The sequence below is a fragment of the Cherax quadricarinatus genome, chromosome 49 (genome assembly GCF_038502225.1).
Source record: "Cherax quadricarinatus isolate ZL_2023a chromosome 49, ASM3850222v1, whole genome shotgun sequence".
In the NCBI taxonomy this organism is placed as follows: Eukaryota; Metazoa; Arthropoda; class Malacostraca; order Decapoda; family Parastacidae; genus Cherax; species Cherax quadricarinatus.
This window is the reverse complement of record NC_091340.1, coordinates 25,896,305-25,921,109: the sequence shown is the minus strand read 5'-3', so window position 1 is coordinate 25,921,109 and position 24,805 is coordinate 25,896,305. Positions and strand designations below refer to the sequence as shown.

Genomic DNA, 24,805 nt, shown 5'->3' with positions numbered 1-24,805 from the left:
TTTGATGTTGACCTCTTTTAATACCCTTGTGATTTTAGTCCACAGATTTATCTCATTTGGGCATACCCAAAAACACTTCCCTGTTTTAATACTGCTTGTAGCTAGTTCTTGGATATCTGCACAAGGGGCGTGACACCTGATTAATGTTCAAATTAATAAATAAATAAATTATTATTATTATTATTATTATTATTATTATTATTATTATTATGAGGACGAGGAATAGGATGGGAGCAAGTGCTGTGCCTTGTAGAACAGAGGTTTTCAAAATAGCCGCCACAGACTTTACTCTGCTTACTATTACTCTTTGTGTTCTATTTGTTAGGAAGTTATAGATCCACCTACCAACTTTTCCTGTTATTCCTTTATCACGCATTTTGTGCGCTATTACACCGTGGTTGCAGTTGTTGAAGGTTTTTGCAAAGTTTGTGTTAACTAAATCTGCATTTTGTTTATCCTCTACAGCATCCAGGACATGTTATAGTGATCCAGTAGCTGGGACAGGCAGGAGTGACCTGCTCTAAACCCGTGTTGCCCTGGGTTGTGTAATTGATGGGTAACTAGATGGTTGGTGATCTTGCTTCTTAGAACCCTTTCAAAGGGTTTTATGATACGGGATGTTAGTGCTATCGGTCTGTAGTTTTTGCAATTTCTTTACTGCCACCTTTGTGGAGTGGGGCTATGTGTGTTGTTTTTAGTGAGTGTGGGATGACCCCCGTGTCCATGCTCCCTCTCCATAGAAGGCATGTGACAGGGGCTTCTTGCAGTTCTTGATTAATATGGAGTTCCATGAGTCTGGGCCTAGGGCAGAGTGCATGGGCATGTCATCTATTGCCTTTTCAAAGTCTTGTGGTGTTAGGATAATATCAGAGATTTTCGAGATGACGAAATTTTGGGTCTCGCTCATAAAGAATTCAAGTAGATTGTCGACCCTTAGTTTACGTAACGGTTCGCTGAACATTGAGTCGTACTGGGACCTTTGTATCTCACTCATTTCTTTGCTGTCATCTCGTCTAAGCAAGGACATAATACTAGATGTTGTTTTACCCTTAGATTTTTTTAATCTCTTTTAGTTCCTCTTGAGATTCTTGTTTCTTGTACGATTCCGCTTAAGCTCGATAATTGCTATTTCTCTGACCAGTGCCTCCCTTCGTTTTTTCAGATATATTGGCCCCTCTCAGCAGCTCTGTGATTATTTGCCTTCGTCTGTATAGGGAACGTCTCTCTCTTTCTAGTTGACATCTTATCTGTCTTTTTCTCAATGGAATGTGCCTTGAGCAGTTCTCAAGAGCCACAGAGTTCATTTTTTCTAGGCAAAGATTTGGATCCGTGTTGTTTAGGATATCTTCCCAGCTTGTTTCATTTAGGACATGGTTAACTTGATCCCATTGTATGTTTTTGTTAATGAAGCTGAATTTTGTGAAGACACCCTCATGACTGATCACATTTTGCTGGTCAGGGGCCCTGTGCATACATTTCTGTACCTCTCTTATGTTGTAATCTGAGTGTATTGTCTTTGATACGGTTATATTACGTATCAGATCGTCGTTGTTAGTGGAGATGAGGCCCAGCGTATTTTCTAACAACTTTCTAACAATTTAAACCTACCTAATTCATTCTTAAATGTGAAAAACTATCAGTTAGTGTATGTAATCCTACGATTTTCTCTCTGTATTCTTACAATTTCCAAACTAATCTTTGGGTGGGTGTTAAGGGTTCCTGTGACTGCCGCATCACCTTATTTACAAACGAATCTGATCGGTGGAATTTTTTGACCTCAATAAATTTCCATACCTTGGGAATGACTTTTTTTTTTATTGGCCTCAAACCTTCAGTGCTAATATTTAACTTCATTAGAAATTATGCTGCGCTCTGCATTACTCTGAGTGCAGTGAGGCAGTGGAGGCTGAAGTTATACAGTACTGGGATACCTTCCTGGGTCACTGAGGTAGAGAAGGTTCAGGTTATGAGACACTGGGATATCTTCCTGGATCAGTGAGGTAGAAGTGGCTGGGGTTATACAATACTGGGATATCTTCCAGGATCAGTGAGGTAGAGGTGGCTGGGGTATTACAGTACTGGGATACCTTCTTGGATCACTGACGTAGAGAAGGTTGAGGTTATGAGACACTGGGATACCTTCCAGGATCACTGAGGTAGAGGTGGCTGGGGTTATACAATACTGGGGTAGTGTGGAAAATTTTTTGATTTTCCGAAACTATAGTGCCTAATAGGTGTTTAATGTGTCTATATGGGTCAAAAATGTATTTGAAAATAAGAGTAGAACCAAGAGTTCCCTTTGCGCATGCGCGGATGTGCGGGGGGGAGGGCGCGTATTGTTTTGAATGGTGGTGAGGAAGCTGAGAAAACATGGAACCACGAAATTGACGTTCACGGTGGCCTAAGGATTAATATAGGCCTCATTTCATAATAAGAAGTGTCGTAATTGTTCCTGGTGGAGAGTGAGGGAACGGGATTTACGGGACCACAGTAATAGAGTGGTAAAAGTGTGATAAGAGAAGGAGCGGGTGACTGACGCGCCACAATGGACTGTGTCCTGGGGAAAATTACCCTTGGATTAATCATCACTCATCGGTCTCAGATCTTAATGGAGTGACCTCTAATTTGTATAATAGTTATGAGACGTTAAATCGGCTTGTGAATTGTAATGTAATTAATGATAATAACGCTAAGTTAAGAGAATATGTGAAGTGAAATAAGTCGTTTGCTCCGAGTGAACACGCTAGACCTCGTTGTTAACGAGACGAGGAAAGGGAAACTCCTTGAGTCACGACGTCTAAAGCAGGACAAACCAGCGGATACCTCGTCCTGCTGGAATGAGAATCGTGTCGGTGTAGCAGGACATCGAAAATGAGATGGTGAATCAAGAAATGAGGAATATCAATCACCCACAGTTAAGTAACCCTTCTAGTTATAGCAACCTTAGACTGGCCAGTAGTGGTATGTTATAATTAGATAGGTTACGAGTGATCCAGCTACATCAAGTGACCACCAGAGAACATCTGGTAAGTAGTGGGATTATGTACAAATGTTTTCCTTGACGGATGTATCCATGTGTGTCCTACCCCCCCCCCTTCATTCAGTTAAACTAATATAATCTATACAGTCCACAATTAATTAGTAGCACCGTACTTGTGGGTGCTACCCAATCCATACTGGTCTCGGATAGATATGGATAAGATTGTGAGGTCGAGGGGACCACTTGGTGCGACCAGGGGTGGTTAAGTTTTCTCACATGTCTACACGGGGTGACTACGGTAAACAATATGATTGTCTCCCAATGAGATTACTGGTATGTATATAATGTTGAGGTACATACAGGTAAGCACCCTAGAAAATTTTCCATATCTGCCCGTTGGTCCTTCGAAAACGGATGCAATCAGTGAAAAAATTAATTGAATTAATTACTTAATAATTAAGTGACTGATTGAAGGAAGTGGGTGTAGGGTGCACAAGTTTAATCGATCGTGTGATGGATGACAATTAGCCCAATTAATTGCTAGCACATGTGTGGCTAGGATTTATACAAGAGTAAAGTGCAAGAATTACTCTTATAAGGCGCCTACTTAAGTTGTATAATCAGTGATTAATAATTCTCTAACCATGACTGGATCTAATGGAGTTAATGTGGCTGACAAGTCCGTGAATTTTAGAGTAATGAAAGCATCATTACAGGCTATTAAAAGCCATGTGACGAAGGCATTTGATTTAGTGAATCAAAGAACCGTGAACCCTAATGAATTAAAGTTATATTTAGATGCTTTAGAGAGTAGATTTGATTGGTACAAATTGTGGTTTAAAGACTGTGAAAGAGATCTGCTAGAGAATTGTGCAGATGGAATGGAAATGAATGTTTTAATTAATCAACATTACGAATTGGAAGAAAAACTGTCTTGTAAAAGTAAGGCTTTGAATAAATTAAAGGGTGTAAGCCAGGCAGTTGATCAACCTATTAATGCAAAGGGTGTGTTTGCCAAAACCTCCGTAGTACGGTCTGGAGGAAATCAGACTAGGTCGGCAGGAATTAATTGTTCAATTGCAGACCAGTCAGCCAAACAGTTCTAAGGATATAACACATAATGACTCTGAAGTATCTGTCAAGCCTCAAAAGGGAAAAATAATCCCAGTGGTAATAATCATAGTTAAGAGTTAAATAGGCACATATCAAGTCAGGAATCAGTAATAGTGGTTCCTCACATCAAGGTAAGAGGAATAAGTACCTCAGTAAGTGTAACCCAGTTAATAAGAGGTCAGGCAAGGAAAAGAGAGACTGCCTCTTCTGCCAGGGTACTCATTTCACTAAAAATTGTAATGCCTGTAATTCATGGGATATTAAAGTGGAAAGAATGAAAGAACTTGACAGATTTATCAGATGTCTAGACAATCATAATGTAAAGGATTGTCATACCAAATTGAACAGTTGCTATCAATGCAACAAGGGAAAGCACCATACAGTTATGTGCAGGGTTGTATGTGATTCTTATAATAATGGTGACAATAATGATAATGTTAATAACCCTGACACTACAGTGACTGATGTAAAGGTTGCAGCTAATGGCAATAATGATGGCCTAGCTGAGGTAGCCTTGACGGTGTTGGATGTAAAAATTCAGGATAAAGGGCATAAATCCAAAACCATACGGCGTCACTCTCCTCAACACTGGTACGGGCCATGTAATATATGGCAGACTACCGCCTAGTAATAATGACTAGAGGAAGTAGTGAATACGGTCACGGTGTCTTACTCATGAAAGGTCAACCCAGTACAAGTATTCTTCTATCGAGAATGATGTTGAACCAGTCTAATTTGTGGGAGCTGGACAGCATAGGGATTAATGTAAATGAGGAAAGTCCAAATGATTCCTTTACTCAGGAACAATACCTGAAGGATGTTAAATGTGAATCTGGACATTACTGGGTGCGACTTCCGTGGAAGCTTGACCGTCCAGAATTACCTACTAATTATAGGATGGCGTATGGACAGTTAAAGGGCCCAGCTCTGCGAACTGAGCAAGACACCAAAATTGTTGACTGCTTATAATGATATAATTAATAAGCAGTTAAATAATAAATTGTTCTTACTTCAGGCGACGATAAATGCACACCTTAAATGCACAGGCGGTCCACTGAGCGAAGTAATTGGGTAAATAATCTTATGTGGACAATTTCCGGGTGTGACGTCAACTGAAGAGGAACTAATGAGGATATGTGAAGGGGTTAATGAAATAATGAAGAAATGTGCTGGGACTGACTTGGGATACTGAGAGACTTGTTATTGTTAAAGTCTCAAAATTCCAGTATGCCCAATAAATTAATCCAGGGAGCATAGGCTTATGCCCCTGAGAGAATGGAACACTAATTAGTCCATTTTGAGGGTTCAATAAATATGGATGGCCATGGAGTTGGTGCCTATATGCAGTAATGTGCTGGGGCTGACTTGGGATACTGAGAGACTTGTTATTGGTAAAGTCTCAAAATTCCAGTATGCCCAATAACTTAATCCAGGGAGCATAGGCTTATGCCCCTGAGAGAATGGAACACCAATTAGTCCATTTTGAGGGTTCAATAAATATGGATGGCCATGGAGTTGGTGCCTATATGCAGTAATGTGCTGGGGCTGACTTGGGATACTGAGAGACTTGTTATTGGTAAAGTCTCAAAATTCCAGTATGCCCAATAACTTAATCCAGGGAGCATAGGCTTATGCCCCTGAGAGAATGGAACACCAATTAGTCCATTTTGAGAGTTCAATAAATATGGGTGGCCAGTGAAGATGGGAAAATTGTACTCCACATTATGTAAGTCGTCTAGCAACGACCTCCGCCCGGCCGCAGTGTGGAAAATTTTTTGATTTTCCGAAACTATAGTGCCTAATAGGTGTTTAATGTGTCTATATGGGTCAAAAATGTATTTGAAAATAAGAGTAGAACCAAGAGTTCCCTTTGCGCATGCGCGGATGTGCGGGGGGGAGGGCGCGTATTGTTTTGAATGGTGGTGAGGAAGCTGAGAAAACATGGAACCACGAAATTGACGTTCACGGTGGCCTAAGGATTAATATAGGCCTCATTTCATAATAAGAAGTGTCGTAATTGTTCCTGGTGGAGAGTGAGGGAACGGGATTTACGGGACCACAGTAATAGAGTGGTAAAAGTGTGATAAGAGAAGGAGCGGGTGACTGACGCGCCACAATGGACTGTGTCCTGGGGAAAATTACCCTTGGATTAATCATCACTCATCGGTCTCAGATCTTAATGGAGTGACCTCTAATTTGTATAATAGTTATGAGACGTTAAATCGGCTTGTGAATTGTAATGTAATTAATGATAATAACGCTAAGTTAAGAGAATATGTGAAGTGAAATAAGTCGTTTGCTCCGAGTGAACACGCTAGACCTCGTTGTTAACGAGACGAGGAAAGGGAAACTCCTTGAGTCACGACGTCTAAAGCAGGACAAACCAGCGGATACCTCGTCCTGCTGGAATGAGAATCGTGTCGGTGTAGCAGGACATCGAAAATGAGATGGTGAATCAAGAAATGAGGAATATCAATCACCCACAGTTAAGTAACCCTTCTAGTTATAGCAACCTTAGACTGGCCAGTAGTGGTATGTTATAATTAGATAGGTTACGAGTGATCCAGCTACATCAAGTGACCACCAGAGAACATCTGGTAAGTAGTGGGATTATGTACAAATGTTTTCCTTGACGGATGTATCCATGTGTGTCCTACCCCCCCCCCTTCATTCAGTTAAACTAATATAATCTATACAGTCCACAATTAATTAGTAGCACCGTACTTGTGGGTGCTACCCAATCCATACTGGTCTCGGATAGATATGGATAAGATTGTGAGGTCGAGGGGACCACTTGGTGCGACCAGGGGTGGTTAAGTTTTCTCACATGTCTACACGGGGTGACTACGGTAAACAATATGATTGTCTCCCAATGAGATTACTGGTATGTATATAATGTTGAGGTACATACAGGTAAGCACCCTAGAAAATTTTCCATAGGTTGTCACCCACAACATGGTGTATGTGGTGTATTATTAAAGCTTTTTAATTAAGTAATAAAAAATATTCACCTAATTTGGTAAAAAAAAGTATGCACATTTACGTAAATAAAATATATTTAATTACTGAGGTTAAGTTCAATAGTAAATTGTTTACAGCGCAGACGTCGACTTCCTCCTGATCCTACTACTGAGTCTAACTTAAACTTTATATATTTACAATTATTATATCTCTTAACATTACATATAGAAATACGTGATGTCAAGTACACTAATGTGATGTTACTTTACGTGGACAAAAAATTCGTTCACGTGGAAGGTGATATATCTATAATTTTATGTGAGACATGGGTGTGTGAGAGAGTGACGAGGATTGAGACGTGGCGTTGTCTAAGAGTTTCTCGATTCTACTTTTGAAAATGTCTTTTGTTTAATATTTTCGAATTCTTTGCCTCTTTTGACTTTATTTAACAATAACTTATATATATAAGCCATGTTGTTTTATATCTACATGCTTTCTATGGGTAGGTAGAAAGGAATATATGGGTAATGGAGAGTAAAAGGATAGTTGAAGACGGATTTGGAGGATTGCGAGGCATGTCTAGGCTGAGGTTCTCCCGATTCTAATTTTGAAGTCGACTTACACGTAATATATTCAAAATTATTACATCTTATGAGTTCACTTAATACTCAGGTGCATACAGATAATAAACTTTACATCTATGTATTTGTTATTAGTAAATAAGAGGACATATATGGGTCAACGATGGGTGAGATAATGGTCGAGGTGTGATGTAGAGGTTTAGGACACGGTGCTGGTCTGACAGCTGAGGAACATGGCCGCCCTGGCCCTCCGTGTCTACCAGAAGACCGATCCTAAAGCCGAGTTTTCGGTCTTGCTGGAGAACAAGAAGTCCAAGACCAGCCTGTTGCTGCAGGCAGGGACCGTCTCCACCCTCTGTGAGTGTAAAGTAGAACCTACCCTCCTCCATTACCGTTTAAATAACGGGTAAATCTCTGTTTATCTCCAGCATTTGACAGTCAGCTTACCGGGAAACTCTTATCTTTTTGAAGGTATCTTTTTTCTACTAGAATATTCTGGGCTAATATATACCTCACCTGTTATCTTAGTGTTATATTACATAATAACACCTGTTGTCCCGTTATTATCTGTTGTTTTAGTGGTTTATCTAAACCTGTTCCTATCCTCAAGCTTTGTTGCCCTGAAATAAATATATATGTTTGGTTATCTTAGGTGATCGTAGGTTATCCTGGGTGATTATAGATGATCACAGGTGATCGTGGGTTATCCTGGGTGATTATAGATGATCACAGGTGATCGTAGGTTATCCTGGGTGATTATAGATGATCACAGGTGATCGTAGGTTATCCTGAGTGATTATAGATGATCACAGGTGATCGTAGGTTATCCTGGGGAATCACAGGTTATGGTGGTTTTCCTGGGTGATTATAGGTGACTGGGGAGGACCTTCCTCTTCCCCCAGAACCACTGGGGAGGACCTTCCTCTTCCCCAGAACCACTGGGGAGGACCTTCCTCTTCCCCCAGAACCACTGGGGAGGACCTTCCTCTTCCCCTAGAACCACTGGGGAGGACCTTCCTCTTCCCCCAGAACCACTGGGGAGGACCTTCCTCTTCCCCTACAACCACTGGGGAGGACCTTCCTCTTCCCCCAGAACCACTGGGGAGGACCTTCCTCTTCCCCCAGAACCACTGGGGAGGACCTTCCTCTTCCCCCAGAACCACTGGGGAGGAACTTCCTCTTCCCCCAGAACCACTGGGGAGGACCTTCCTCTTCCCCCAGAACCACTGGGGAGGACCTTACTCTTCCCCCAGAACCACTGGGGAGGACCTTACTCTTCCCCCAGAACCACTGGGGAGGACCTTACTCTTCCCCAGAACCACTGGGGAGGACCTTACTCTTCCCCCAGAACCACTGGGGAGGACCTTCCTCTTCCCCCAGAACCACTGGGGAGGACCTTCCTCTTCCCCAGAACCACTGGGGAGGACCTTCCTCTTCCCCCAGAACCACTGGGGAGGACCTTCCTCTTCCCCCAGAACCACTGGGGAGGACCTTCCTCTTCCCCCAGAACCACTGGGGAGGACCTTCCTCTTCCCCCAGAACCACTGGGGAGGACCTTCCTCTTCCCCCAGAACCACTGGGGAGGACCTTCCTCTTCCCCTAGAACCACTGGGGAGGACCATCCTCTTCCCTAGAACCACTGGGGAGGACCTTCCTCTTCCCCCAGAACCACTGGGGAGGACCTTCCTCTTCCCCCAGAACCACTGGGGAGGACCTTCCTCTTCCCCCAGAACCACTGGGGAGGACCTTCCTCTTCCCCCAGAACCACTGGGGAGGACCTTCCTCTTCCCCCAGAACCACTGGGGAGGACCTTCCTCTTCCCCCAGAACCACTGGGGAGGACCTTCCTCTTCCCCCAGAACCACTGGGGAGGACCTTCCTCTTCCCCCAGAACCACTGGGGAGGACCTTCCTCTTCCCCCAGAACCACTGGGGAGGACCTTCCTCTTCCCCCAGAACCACTGGGGAGGACCTTCCTCTTCCCCCAGAACCACTGGGGAGGACCTTCCTCTTCCCCCAGAACCACTGGGGAGGACCTTCCTCTTCCCCCAGAACCACTGGGGAGGACCTTCCTCTTCCCCCAGAACCACTGGGGAGGACCTTCCTCTTCCCCCAGAACCACTGGGGAGGACCTTCCTCTTCCCCCAGAACCACTGGGGAGGACCTTCCTCTTCCCCCAGAACCACTGGGGAGGACCTTCCTCTTCCCCCAGAACCACTGGGGAGGACCTTCCTCTTCCCCCAGAACCACTGGGGAGGACCTTCCTCTTCCCCCAGAACCACTGGGGAGGACCTTCCTCTTCCCCCAGAACCACTGGGGAGGACCTTCCTCTTCCCCCAGAACCACTGGGGAGGACCTTCCTCTTCCCCCAGAACCACTGGGGAGGACCTTCCTCTTCCCCCAGAACCACTGGGGAGGACCTTCCTCTTCCCCCAGAACCACTGGGGAGGACCTTCCTCTTCCCCCAGAACCACTGGGGAGGACCTTCCTCTTCCCCCAGAACCACTGGGGAGGACCTTCCTCTTCCCCCAGAACCACTGGGGAGGAACTTCCTCTTCCCCCAGAACCACTGGGGAGGACCTTCCTCTTCCCCCAGAACCACTGGGGAGGACCTTACTCTTCCCCCAGAACCACTGGGGAGGACCTTACTCTTCCCCCAGAACCACTGGGGAGGACCTTACTCTTCCCCAGAACCACTGGGGAGGACCTTACTCTTCCCCCAGAACCACTGGAGAGGACCTTCCTCTTCCCCCAGAACCACTGGGGAGGACCTTCCTCTTCCCCAGAACCACTGCACTGGGGAGGACCTTCCTCTTCCCCCAGAACCACTGGGGAGGACCTTCCTCTTCCCCCAGAACCACTGGGGAGGACCTTCCTCTTCCCCCAGAACCACTGGGGAGGACCTTCCTCTTCCCCCAGAACCACTGGGGAGGACCTTCCTCTTCCCCCAGAACCACTGGGGAGGACCTTCCTCTTCCCCCAGAACCACTGGGGAGGACCTTCCTCTTCCCCCAGAACCACTGGGGAGGACCTTCCTCTTCCCCTTAGAACCACTGGGGAGGACCTTCCTCTTCCCTAGAACCACTGGGGAGGACCTTCCTCTTCCCCCAGAACCACTGGGGAGGACCTTCCTCTTCCCCCAGAACCACTGGGGAGGACCTTCCTCTTCCCCCAGAACCACTGGGGAGGACCTTCCTCTTCCCCCAGAACCACTGGGGAGGACCTTCCTCTTCCCCCAGAACCACTGGGGAGGACCTTCCTCTTCCCCCAGAACCACTGGGGAGGACCTTCCTCTTCCCCCAGAACCACTGGGGAGGACCTTCCTCTTCCCCCAGAACCACTGGGGAGGACCTTCCTCTTCCCCCAGAACCACTGGGGAGGACCTTCCTCTTCCCCACAGAACCACTGGGGAGGACCTTCCTCTTCCCCCAGAACCACTGGGGAGGACCTTCCTCTTCCCCCAGAACCACTGGGGAGGACCTTCCTCTTCCCCCAGAACCACTGGGGAGGACCTTCCTCTTCCCCCAGAACCACTGGGGAGGACCTTCCTCTTCCCCCAGAACCACTGGGGAGGACCTTCCTCTTCCCCCAGAACCACTGGGGAGGACCTTCCTCTTCCCCCAGAACCACTGGGGAGGACCTTCCTCTTCCCCCAGAACCACTGGGGAGGACCTTCCTCTTCCCCCAGAACCACTGGGGAGGACCTTCCTCTTCCCCCAGAACCACTGGGGAGGACCTTCCTCTTCCCCCAGAACCACTGGGGAGGACCTTCCTCTTCCCCCAGAACCACTGGGGAGGACCTTCCTCTTCCCCCAGAACCACTGGGGAGGACCTTCTCTTCTGGGGATGACCTTCCACTTCCCCCAGAACCACTGGGGAGGACCTTCCTCTTCCCCCAGAACCACTGGGGAGGACCTTCCTCTTCCCCCAGAACCACTGGGGAGGACCTTCCTCTACCCCCAGAACCACTGGGGAGGACCTTCCTCTTCCCCCAGAACCACTGGGGAGGACCTTCCTCTTCCCCCAGAACCACTGGGGAGGACCTTCCTCTTCCCCCAGAACCACTGGGGAGGACCTTACTCTTCCCCCAGAACCACTGGGGAGGACCATCCTCTTCCCCCAGAACCACTGGGAGGACCTTCCTCTTCCCCCAGAACCACTGGGGAGGACCTTCCTCTTCCCCCAGAACCACTGGGGAGGACCTTCCTCTTCCCCCAGAACCACTGGGAAGGACCTTCCTCTTCCCCCAGAACCACTGGGGAGGACCTTCCTCTTCCCCCAGAACCACTGGGGAGGACCTTCCTCTTCCCCCAGAACCACTGGGGAGGACCTTCCTCTTCCCCCAGAACCACTGGGGAGGACCTTCCTCTTCCCCCAGAACCACTGGGGAGGACCTTCCTCTTCCCTCAGAACCACTGGGGAGGACCTTCCTCTTCCCCCAGAACCACTGGGGAGGACCTTCCTCTTCCCCCAGAACCACTGGGGAGGACCTTCCTCTTCCCCCAGAACCACTGGGGAGGACCTTCCTCTTCCCCCAGAACCACTGGGGAGGACCTTCCTCTTCCCCCAGAACCACTGGGAAGAACCTTCCTCTTCCCGCAGAACCACTGGGAAGGACCTTCCTCTTCCCCCAGAACCACTGGGGAGCACCTTCCTCTTCCCCCAGAACCACTGGGGAGGACCTTCCTCTTCCCCCAGAACCACTGGGGAGGACCTTCCTCTTCCCCCAGAACCACTTGGGAGGACCTTCCTCTTCCCCCAGAACCACTGGGGAGGACCTTCCTCATCCCCCAGAACCACTGGGGAGGACCATCCTCTTCCCACAGAACCACTGGGAGGACCTTCCTCTTCCCCCAGAACCACTGGGGAAGACCTTCCCCTTCCCCCAGAACCACTGGGAGGACCTTCCTCTTCCCCCAGAACCACTGGGGAAGACCTTCCTCTTCCCCCAGAACCACTGGGGAAGACCTTCCTCTTCCCCCAGAACCACTGGAGAAGACCTTCCTCTTCCCCCAGAACCACTGGGGAGGACCTTCCTCTTCCCCCAGAACCACTGGGTAGGACCTTCCTCTTCCCCCAGAACCACTGGGGAGGACCTTCCTCTTCCACCAGAACCACTGGGGAGGACCTTCCTCTTCCAGCAGAACCACTGGGGAGGACCTTCCTCTTCCCAAAGAACCACTGGGGAGGACCTTCCTCTTCCCCCAGAACCACTGGGGAGGACCTTCCTCTTCCCGCAGAACCACTGGGGAGGACCTTCCTCTTCCCCCAGAACCACTGGGGAGGACCTTCCTCTTCCCCCAGAACCACTGGGGAGGACCTTCCTCTTCCCCCAGAACCACTGGGGAGGACCTTCCTCTTCCCCCAGAACCACTGGGGAGGACCTTCCTCTTCCCCCAGAACCACTGGGGAGGACCTTCCTCTTCCCCCAGAACCACTGGGGAGGACCTTCCTCTTCCCCCAGAACCACTGGGGAGGACCTTCCTCTTCCCCCAGAACCACTGGGGAGGACCTTCCTCTTCCCCCAGAACCACTGGGGAGGACCTTCTTCTTCCCCCAGAACCACTGGGGAGGACCTTCCTCTACCCCCAGAACCACTGGGGAGGACCTTCCTCTTCCCCCAGAACCACTGGGGAGGACCTTCCTCTTCCCCCAGAACCACTGGGGAGGACCTTCCTCTTCCCCCAGAACCACTGGGGAGGACCTTACTCTTCCCCCAGAACCACTGGGGAGGACCATCCTCTTCCCCCAGAACCACTGGGAGGACCTTCCTCTTCCCCCAGAACCACTGGGGAGGACCTTCCTCTTCCCCCAGAACCACTGGGGAGGACCTTCCTCTTCCCCCAGAACCACTGGGGAGGACCTTCCTCTTCCCCCAGAACCACTGGGGAGGACCTTCCTCTTCCCCCAGAACCACTGGGGAGGACCTTCCTCTTCCCCCAGAACCACTGGGGAGGACCTTCCTCTTCCCCCAGAACCACTGGGGAGGACCTTCCTCTTCCCCCAGAACCACTGGGGAGGACCTTCCTCTTCCCTCAGAACCACTGGGGAGGACCTTCCTCTTCCCCCAGAACCACTGGGGAGGACCTTCCTCTTCCCCCAGAACCACTGGGGAGGACCTTCCTCTTCCCCCAGAACCACTGGGGAGGACCTTCCTCTTCCCCCAGAACCACTGGGGAGGACCTTACTCTTCCCCCAGAACCACTGGGGAGGACCTTACTCTTCCCCCAGAACCACTGGGGAGGACCTTACTCTTCCCCAGAACCACTGGGGAGGACCTTACTCTTCCCCCAGAACCACTGGAGAGGACCTTCCTCTTCCCCCAGAACCACTGGGGAGGACCTTCCTCTTCCCCAGAACCACTGCACTGGGGAGGACCTTCCTCTTCCCCCAGAACCACTGGGGAGGACCTTCCTCTTCCCCCAGAACCACTGGGGAGGACCTTCCTCTTCCCCCAGAACCACTGGGGAGGACCTTCCTCTTCCCCCAGAACCACTGGGGAGGACCTTCCTCTTCCCCCAGAACCACTGGGGAGGACCTTCCTCTTCCCCCAGAACCACTGGGGAGGACCTTCCTCTTCCCCCAGAACCACTGGGGAGGACCTTCCTCTTCCCCTAGAACCACTGGGGAGGACCATCCTCTTCCCTAGAACCACTGGGGAGGACCTTCCTCTTCCCCCAGAACCACTGGGGAGGACCTTCCTCTTCCCCCAGAACCACTGGGGAGGACCTTCCTCTTCCCCCAGAACCACTGGGGAGGACCTTCCTCTTCCCCCAGAACCACTGGGGAGGACCTTCCTCTTCCCCCAGAACCACTGGGGAGGACCTTCCTCTTCCCCCAGAACCACTGGGGAGGACCTTCCTCTTCCCCCAGAACCACTGGGGAGGACCTTCCTCTTCCCCCAGAACCACTGGGGAGGACCTCCCTCTTCCCCCAGAACCACTGGGGAGGACCTTCCTCTTCCCACAGAACCACTGGGGAGGACCTTCCTCTTCCCCCAGAATCACTGGGGAGGACCTTCCTCTTCCCCCAGAATCACTGGGGAGGACCTTCCTCTTCCCCCAGAATCACTGGGGAGGACCTTCCTCTTCCCCCAGAATCACTGGGGAGGACCTTCCTCTTCCCCCAGAACCACTGGGGAGGACCTTCCTCTTCCACCAGAACCACTGGGGAGGACCTTCCTCTTCCACCAGAACCACTGGGGAGGACCTTCCTCTTCCACCAGAACCACTGGGGAGGACCTTCCTCTTCCCAAAGAACCACTGGGGAGGACCTGCCTCTTCCCAAAGAACAACTGGGGAGGACCTGCCTCTTCCCAAAGAACCACTGAGGTGGACCTTCCTCTTCCCCCAGAACCACTAGGGAGGACCTTCCTCTTCCCCCAGAACCACTAGGGAGGACCTTCCTCTTCCCCCAGAACCACTGGGGAGGACCTTCCTCTTCCCCCAGAACCACTGGGGAGGACCTTCCTCTTCCCCCAGAACCACTGGGGAGGACCTTCCTCTTCCCCCAGAACCACTGGGGAGGGCCTTCCTCTTCCCCCAGAACCACGGGAGGCCCTTCCTCTTCCCTCAGAACCACTGGGGAGGACCTTACTCTTCCCCAGAACCACTGGTGAGGACCTTACTCTTCCCCCATAACCACTGGGGAGGACCTTACTCTTCCCCAGAACCACTGGTGAGGACCTTACTCTTCCCCCATAACCACTGGGGAGGACCTTCCTCTTCCCCCAGAACCACTGGGGAGGACTGTCCTCTTCCCCCAAAACCACTGGGGAGGACCTTCCTCTTCCCCCAGAACCACTGGGGAGAACCTTCCTCTTCCCCCAGAACCACTGGGGAAGACCTACACTTTCCCCCAGAACCACTGGGGAGGACCTTCACTTCCCCCAGAACCACTGGGGAAGACCTTCACTTTCCCCAGAACCACTGGGGAGGACCTTCCTCTTCCCCCAGAACCACTGGGGAGGACCTTCCTCTTCCCCCAGAACCACTGGGGAGAACCTTCCTCTTCCCCCAGAACCACTGGGGAGGAACTTCCTCTTCCCCCAGAACCGCTGGGGAGGACCTTTCCCTTCCCCCAGAACCACTGGGGAAGACCTTCACTTTCCCCCAGAACCACTGGGGAAGACCTTCACTTTCCCCCAGAACCACTGGAGAAGACCTTCCTCTTCCCCCAGAACCACTGGGGAAGACCTTCCTCTTCCCCCAGAACCACTGGGGAAGACCTTCCTCTTCCCCCAGAACCACTGGGGAGGACCTTCCTCTTCCCCAGAACCACTGGGGAGGACCTTCCTCTTCCCCCAGAACCACTGAGGAAGACCTTCAGTTTCCCCAGAACCACTGGGGAAGACCTTCCTCTTCCCCCAGAACCACTGGGGAGGACCTTCCTGTGCTATAACTTAAATTGCCAGGCATACCATCTAAAGGGGACAAAAAGATACAAAACATCCAGGCCATGAAAACCTGGGTAGCCACAGCCACTCAAGAGGGAGAGGTTTTTTAGTGCCAGGAAGGAAAAAAAACTGGCAGGAAATGGCAGAAATCGTACACCAAATCCAGTCATTCCTGGAGTGGAACCACAGTCGATGGCCTCCACTCCAAACCAACAGATACAGATACTAATGCCGGAAAAAAAATCCCCCCCCAGTACCAACAATACCACCAGTCCGATAACATTCTTCTTTGCAAATATACAGGGTCTAAAGCCAGCAACAAACAACAAAATACCTTTCATCCGTGGACTGCTTGCAGAGGCAAAGGCAATGTTCGCGGCTTTCACTGAGACCCACATAAAGGATCACTTGGACAACGAAATATGGATCCCAGGTTACAACCTATACAGATGTGACAGAGTGAACAGGCAAAAGGGGGGGGGGTTGGCCTGTACATTGCAGAGTCACTTGTTTGCACAGAACTGCTTAATGCCTCAAATGATGTAGTGGAAGTTTTAGCAGTAAAGGTCGAGAACCAAAACCTAGTCATTGTGGTAGTCTACAAGCCTCCGGATGCAACATCCCAGCAATTCCAGGAACAGCTGTTAAAAATTGACCACTGTCTGGAAAATCTTCCAGCTCCTGCACCCAACATCTTGCTCCTGGGGGATTTCAACTTAAGGCACCTAAAATGGAGGAATATAGCAAATAATATTGTTGCAGTAATAACACCAGGAGGCAGCTCTGATGAAAACTCACACTCGCACGAGCTTTTAAATCTCTGCACAAAATTCAATTTAAACCAGCAAATAATAGAGCCTACTAGACTGGAGAATACACTAGACCTCATCTTCACTAACAATGATGATCTGATAAGAAATGTCACCATATCAAAAACTATACTCAGATCACAACATAATTGAGGTTCAGACCTGTATGCGTGGAGCCCCAGACCGACAAAATGAGACTAGTCACGAGGGAGCATTCACCAAATTCAACTTCAATAACAAAAACATAAAGTGGGACCAAGTAAACCAAGTCCTAACCGATATAAGCTGGGAAGATACACTAAGCAACACAGACCCCAACTTATGCCTAGAACAGATTAACTCGGTGGCACTCGATGTATGCACAAGGCTTATTCCTCTAAGAAAAAGGAGGAGTAGATGTAAAATAGAAAGAGACAGGCGCTCCCTTTACAGGCGACGGAAAAGAATAACAGAGCGGCTAAAAGAGGTCAATATATCTGAAATGTGTAGGGAGACACTGGTCAGAGAAATAGCAAGTATCGAACTTAAGCTAAAAGAATCCTTTAGGAGTCAGGAATCGCGGGAAGAACTAAAAGCCATAAATGAAATCGAAAGAAACCCAATGTATTTCTTCTCCTATGCCAAATCAAAATCGAGAACAACGTCCAGTATTGGGCCCCTACTTAAACAAGATGGGTCCTACACAGATGACAGCAAGGAAACGAGTGAGCTACTCAAGTCCCAATATGACTCAGTTTTTAGCAAGCCGCTAACCAGACTGAGAGTCGAAGATCAAAATGAATTTTTTATGAGAGAGCCACAAAATTTGATTAACACAAGCCTATCCGATGTTATCCTGACGCCAAATGACTTCGAACAGGCGATAAATGACATGCCCATGCACTCTGCCCCAGAGCCAGACTCATGGAACTCTGTGTTCATCAAGAACTGCAAGAAGCCCCTATCACGAGCCTTTTCCATCCTATGGAGACGGAGCATGGACACGGGGGTCGTCCCTCAGTTACTAAAAACAACAGACATAGCCCCACTCCACAAAGGGGGCAGTAAAGCAATAGCAAAGAACTACAGACCAATAGCACTAACATCCCATATCATAAAAATCTTTGAAAGGGTCCTAAGAAGCAAGATCACCACCCATCTAGAAACCCATCAGTTACACAACCCAGGGCAACATGGGTTTAGAACAGGTCGCTCCTGTCTGTCTCAACTATTGGATCACTACGACAAGGTCCTAAATGCACTAGAAGACAAAAAGAATGCAGATGTAATATATACAGACTTGGCAAAAGCCTTCAACAAGTGTGACCATGGCGTAATAGCGCACAAAATGCGTGCTAAAGGAATAACAGGAAAAGTCGGTCGATGGATCTATAATTTCCTCACTAACAGAACACAGAGAGTAGTCGTCAACAGAGTAAAGTCCGAGGCAGCTACGGTGAAAAGCTCTGTTCCACAAGGCACAGTACTAGCTCCCATCTTGTTCCTCATCCTCATATCCGACATAGACAAGGATGTCAGCCACAGCACCGTGTCTTCCTTTGCAGATGACACCCGAATCTGCATGACAGTGTCTTCCATTGCAGACACTGCAAGGCTCCAGGCGGACATCAACCAAATCTTTCAGTGGGCTGCGGAAAACAATATGAAGTTCAACGATGAGAAATTTCAATTACTCAGATATGGTAAACATGAGGAAATTAAATCTTCATCAGAGTACAAAACAAATTCTGGCCACAAAATAGAGCGAAACACCAACGTCAAAGACCTGGGAGTGATTATGTCGGAGGATCTCACCTTCAAGGACCATAACATTGTATCAATCGCATCTGCTAGAAAAATGACAGGATGGATAATGAGAACCTTCAAAACTAGGGAGGCCAAGCCCATGATGACACTCTTCAGGTCACTTGTTCTATCTAGGCTGGAATATTGCTGCACTCTAACAGCACCTTTCAAGGCAGGTGAAATTGCCGACCTAGAAAATGTACAGAGAACTTTCACGGCGCGCATAACGGAGATAAAACACCTCAATTACTGGGAGCGCTTGAGGTTTCTAAACCTGTATTCCCTGGAACGCAGGAGGGAGAGATACATGATTATATACACCTGGAAAATCCTAGAGGGACTAGTACCGAACTTGCACACGAAAATCACTCACTTCGAAAGCAAAAGACTTGGCAGACGATGCACCATCCCCCCAATGAAAAGCAGGGGTGTCACTAGCACGTTAAGAGACCATACAATAAGTGTCAGGGGCCCGAGACTGTTCAACTGCCTCCCAGCACACATAAGGGGGATTACCAACAGACCCCTGGCAGTCTTCAAGCTGGCACTGGACAAGCACCTAAAGTCAGTTCCTGATCAGCCGGGCTGTGGCTCGTACGTTGGTTTGCGTGCAGCCAGCAGGAACAGCCTGGTTGATCAGGGGCTGATCCACCAGGAGGCCTGGTCACAGACCGGGCCGCGGGGGCGTTGACCCCCGAAACTCTCTCCAGGTATGTTATGATGAAAGTCTCCCAGAACCACTGGAGAAGACCTTCCTCTTCCCCAGAACCACTTGGGAAGACCTTCACTTCCCCCAGAACCACTGGGGAAGACGTTCCCCTTCCCCCAGAACCACTGGGGAAGACCTTCCTCTTCCCCAGAACCACTGGGGAAGACCTTCCTCTTCCCCCAGAACCACTGGGAAGACCTTCCTCTTCCCCCAGAACCACTGGGGAGGACCTTCCTCTTCTCCCAGAACCACTGGAGAAGACCTTCCTCTTCCCCCAGAACCACTGGGGAAGACCTTCACTTTCCCCAGAACCACTGGGGAAGACCTTCACTTTCCCCAGAACCACTGGGGAAGACCTTCCCCTTCCCCCAGAACCACTGGGGAAGACCTTCCCCTTCCCCAGAACCACTGGGGAAGACTTTCCTCTTCCCCCAGAACCACTGGGAGGACCTTCATCTTCCCCCAGAACCACTGGGAGGACCTTCCTCTTCCCCCAGAACCACTGGGGAAGACCTTCCCCTTCACTCAGAACCACTGGGGAGGACCTTCCTCTTCCCCCAGAACCACTGGGGAAGACCTTCACTTCCCCCAAAACCACTGGGGAGGACCTTTCTCTTCCCCCAGAACCACTGGGGAAGACCTTTCTCTCCCCCCAGAACCACTGGGGAGGATCTTCGTCTGGGGAAGACTTCCCACTTCCCCCAGAACCACTGGGGAAGACCTCCCCCTTCCCCAGAACCACTGGGGAGGACCTTCCTCTTCCCCAGAGCCACTGGGGAAGGCCTTCACTTTCCCCCAGAGCCACTGGGGAAGACCTTACCTTTCCCCCAGAACCACTGGGGAAGACCTTCACTTTCCCCGAGAACCACTGGGAAAGACCTTCCTCTTTCCCCAGAACCACTGGGGAGGACCTTCCTCTTCCCCCAGAACCACTGGGGAGGACCTTCCTCTTCCCCCAGAACCACTGGGGAGGACCTTCCTCTTCCCCCAGAACCACTGGGGAGGACCTTCCTCTTCCCCCAGAATCACTGGGGAAGGCCTTCCCCTTCCCCCAGAACCACTGGGGAGGACCTTCCTCTTCCCCTAGAACCACTGGGGAGGACCTTTCTCTTCCCTCAAAACCACTGGGGAGGACCTTTCTCTTCCCCCAGAACCACTGGGGAGGATCTTCATCTGGGGAAGACTTTCCCCTTCCCCTAGAACCACTGGGGAAGACCTTCTTCCCCAAAGCCACTGGGGAAGACCTTCCCCAAAGCCACTGGGGAAGACCTTCCCCTTCCTTAGAACCACTGGAGAAGACTTTACCTTTCCCCCAGAACCACTGGGGAAGACCTTCCCCTACTCCGAGATTCACTGGGGAAGACCTTACCTTTCTCCCAGAACCACTGGGGAAGACCTTCCCCTTCCCCAGGAACCACTGGGGAAGACATTCACTTTCCCCCAGAACCACTGGGGAAGACCTTCCCCTTCCCCCAGAACCACTGGGGAAGACCTTCCCCTTCCCTCAGAACCACTGGGGAAGACCTTCACTTTCCCCCAGAACCACTGGGGAAGACCTTCCCCTTCCCCAGGAACCACTGGGGAAGACATTCACTTTCCCCCAGAACCACTGGGGAAGACCTTCTCCTTCCCCAGAACCACTGGGGAAGACCTTCACTTTCCCTCAGAACCACTGGGGAAGACATTCCCCTTCCCCCAGAACCACTGGGTAAGACCTTACCTTTCCCCCAGAACCACTGGTGAAAGACCTCTTCCTTCCCCAGAACCACTAGGAAAGACCTTCCCCGTCCCCCAGGACCACTGGTGAAAGACCTCTTCCTTCCCCAGGACCACTAGGAAAGACCTTCCCCGTCCCCCAGGACCACTGGTGAAAGACCTCTTCCTTCCCCAGGACCACTAGGAAAGACCTTCCCCGTCCCCCAGGACCACTGATGAAAGACCTCTTCCTTTCCCTGGACCACTAGGAAAGACCTTCCCCGTCCCCCAGGACCACTGGTGAAAGACCTCTTCCTTACCCAGAACCACTAGGAAAGACCGTTCTCTAGAATTACAGAGGCATTGGAAAACCCCCAAAACGCAAATGTGATTTTCCAAAGTCGTTTGACAAATGCGATCATGGAGTGATAGCGCACAAAATGAAGGTCATGGGAATTACGGGGAAGGTAGGCAGATAGATTTTCGGGTTCCTAACACGCACAACATACAAAGTAGTAGTGAACAAGGCAAGATCCAGCATCAGCGATGTCAAAAGCTCGGTGCCCCAACCCCTCAAGGAAGGTTCCTTGATGTTGGTGAGGGGCTCTTGATTTAGGGAATTGGATCTGTGCTTCAGTTCCCCGAATTAAGCCTGAATGCCTTCCACATCCCCCCCCCCCAGGCGCTGTATAATCCTCCGGGTTTAGCGCTTCCCCCCTGATTATAATAATAATAATCGGTGCCCCAAGGCGCTGTCCTGGCACCTCTGCTGTTTCTCATACTCATAGCAGACAAATAAAAACATCCGGCACACTTTTGTATTATTTGCAGCTGACACTAAAATAAGCAGGACCACTAAGAAGACCTTGGAGAAAGACCTTCCCCTTCCCCAGGACCACTGGGAAGACCTTCTTTCCTAGGACCACTGGGGAAGACATTTCCTTTCCCCCAGGACACCTGGGGAAGACCTTCCCCTTCTCCAAGACGTCTGGGGAAGATCTTCCTCTTCTTCAGAACCACTGTGGAAGACCATCCCCTTCTCCAGAACCACTGGTGAAGACCTTCCCCTTCTCCAGGACCACTGGGAAAGACCTCCCTTCTCCAGGAATGCTGGGGAAGACCTTCCTCTTCCCCAGGACCAATGGAGAAGACTTTCCTTAGGACCACTGGGGAATACCTTCCCTAATACCACTGTGGAAGACCTTCTTCCCAGGACAATTGGGGAAAGACCTTCCCCATCCTCAGGACCACTGGGAAGACCTTCCCCCTCCCCAGGACCCCTGGGAAGACCTTCCCCTTCCCACAGGACCACTGGCGAAGACCCCCTTCCCCCAGGACCACTGGGAAGACCTTCCTCTTCCCCAGGACCACTGGGAAGACCTTCCCCTTCCCCCAGGACCACTGGGAAGACCTTCCCCTTCCCCCAGGACCACTGAAGAAGACCTTCCCCTTCCCCCAGGCCCACTGGAGAAGACCTTCCCCTTCCCCTAGGGCTACTGGCGAAGACCTTCCCCATCCCCAGGACCACTGGGGAAGGCCTTCCTCTTACCCAGGACCACTGGGGAAGATCTGCTTCTCCAGGACCACTGAGGAAGACCTGCTTCCCCAGGACCACTGGGGAAGACCTTCCTCTTACCCAGGACCAATGGGGAAGATCTGCTTCCACAGGACCACTGGGGAAGACTTGCTTCCCTAGGACCACTGGGGAAGACCTTCCTCAGGAATTTAATGTGAGGACTGTATATGGAGGTGGTCAATCTCTCAGTCTTGATAGACGGTGGTCAGTCCCTCAGTCTTGATAGAAGGTGGTCAGTCCCTCAGTCTTGATAGAAGGAGATCAGTCCCTCAGCTGTGGTAACGGGATCAGTCCCTCAACTGCGGTAGAATGGGATCAGTCCCTCGACTGCAGTAGAAGGGGATCAGTCCCTCAGCTGTGGTAGAAAGGAATCAGTCCCTCAGCTGTGGTAGCAGGGGATCAGTCCCTCAGCTGTGGTAGCAGGGGATCAGTCCCTCAGCTGTGGTAGCAGAGGATCAGTCTCTCAGCTGTGGTAGAAGGGAATCAGTCCCTCAGCTGTGGTAGAAGGGAATCAGTCCCTCAGCTGTGGTAGCAGGGGATCAGTCCCTCAGCTGTGGTAGCAGGGGATCAGTCCCTCAGCTGTGGTAGCAGGGGATCAGTCCCTCAGCTGTGGTAGCAGGGGATCAGTCCCTCAGCTGTGGTAGCAGGGGATCAGTCCCTCAGCTGCGGTAGAAGGTGATCAGTCCCTCAGCTGCGGTAGAAGGGGATCAGTCCCTCAGCTGCGGTAGCAGGGGATCAGTCCCTCAGCTGCGGTAGAAGGGGATCAGTCCCTCAGCTGCGGTAGAAGGTGATCAGTCCCTCAGCTGCGGTAGCAGGGGATCAGTCCCTCAGTTGCGGTAGCAGGGGATCAGTCCCTCAGCTGTGGTAGCAGGGGATCAGTCCCTCAGCTGCGGTAGAAGGTGATCAGTCCCTCAGCTGCAGTAGAAGGTGAGCAGTCCCTCAGCTGCGGTAGAAGGTGATCAGTCCCTCAGCTGCGGTAGAAGGGGATCAGCCCCTCAGCTGCGGTAGAAGGGGATCAGCCCCTCAGCTGCAGTAGAAGGTGATCAGTCCCTCAGCTGTGGTAGAAGGGGATCAGTCCCTCAGCTGCGGTAGAAGGTGAGCGGTCCCTCAGCTGCAGTAGAAGGTGATCAGTCCCTCAGCTGCGGTAGAAGGTGAGCAGTCCCTCAGCTGCGGTATAAAGTGATCAGTCCCTCAGCTGCGGTAGAAGGTGATCAGTCCCCCAGCTGTGGTAGAAGGTGATCATTCCCTCAGCTGCGGTAGAAGGTGATCAGTCCCTCAGCTGCGGTAGAAGGGGATCAGCCCCTCAGCTGTGGTAGAAGGTGATCATTCCCTCAGCTGCGGTAGAAGGTGATCAGTCCCTCAGCTGCGGTAGAAGGGGATCAGCCCCTCAGCTGTGGTAGAAGGTGATCATTCCCTCAGCTGCGGTAGAAGGGGATCAGCCCCTCAGCTGTGGTAGGTGATCATTCCCTCAGCTGCGGTAGAAGGTGATCATTCCCTCAGCTGCGGTAGAAGGGGATCAGCCCCTCAGCTGTGGTAGAAGGTGATCATTCCCTCAGCTGTGGTAGAAGGGGATCAGCCCCTCAGCTGTGGTAGAAGGTGATCATTCCCTCAGCTGTGGTAGAAGGGGATCATTCCCTCAGCTGTGGTAGAAGGGGATCAGCCCCTCAGCTGTGGTAGAAGGTGATCATTCCCTCAGCTGCGGTAGAAGGGGATCAGTCCCTTAGCTGCGGTAGAAGGGGATCAGCCCCTTAGCTGTGGTAGAAGGGGGATCATTCCCTCAGCTGCGGTAGAAGGGGATCAGTCCCTCAGCTGCGGTAGAAGGGGAACAGTCCCTTAGCTGTGGTAGAAGGGGATCATTCCCTCAGCTGCGGTAGAAGGGGATCAGTCCCTCAGCTGCGGTAGAAGGGAATCAGTCCCTTAGCTGTGGTAGAAGGGGATCAGCCCCTCAGCTGCGGTAGAAGGGGATCAGCCCCTTAGCTGTGGTAGAAGGGGATCATTCCCTCAGCTGCGGTAGAAGGGGATCAGTCCCTCAGCTGCGGTAGAAGGTGATCAGTCCCTCAGCTGCGGTAGAAGGTGATCAGTCCCTCAGCTGTGGTAGAAGGTGATCATTCCCTCAGCTGCGGTAGAAGGGGATCAGTCCCTCAGCTGTGGTAAAAGGTGATCATTCCCTCAGCTGCGGTAAAAGGTGATCATTCCCTCAGCT

General features: G+C 50.8%; 1 protein-coding gene across 4 annotated transcripts in view; it reads left to right on the top strand.

The window, feature by feature from the left end:
* Window positions 1-7,844: 7,844 nt before the first annotated feature.
* Window positions 7,845-24,805, top strand: part of Synj (synaptojanin) — a 184,761-nt gene continuing 167,800 nt past the window's right edge. For all 4 annotated transcript variants that reach the window (XM_070095294.1, XM_070095296.1, XM_070095295.1 and 1 more), the window contains exon 1: window positions 7,845-7,992. In XM_070095294.1, the coding sequence (XP_069951395.1) occupies window positions 7,869-7,992 (124 nt within the window). In that variant the 5' untranslated portion in view covers window positions 7,845-7,868. The remainder of the gene's footprint in view (window positions 7,993-24,805) is intronic.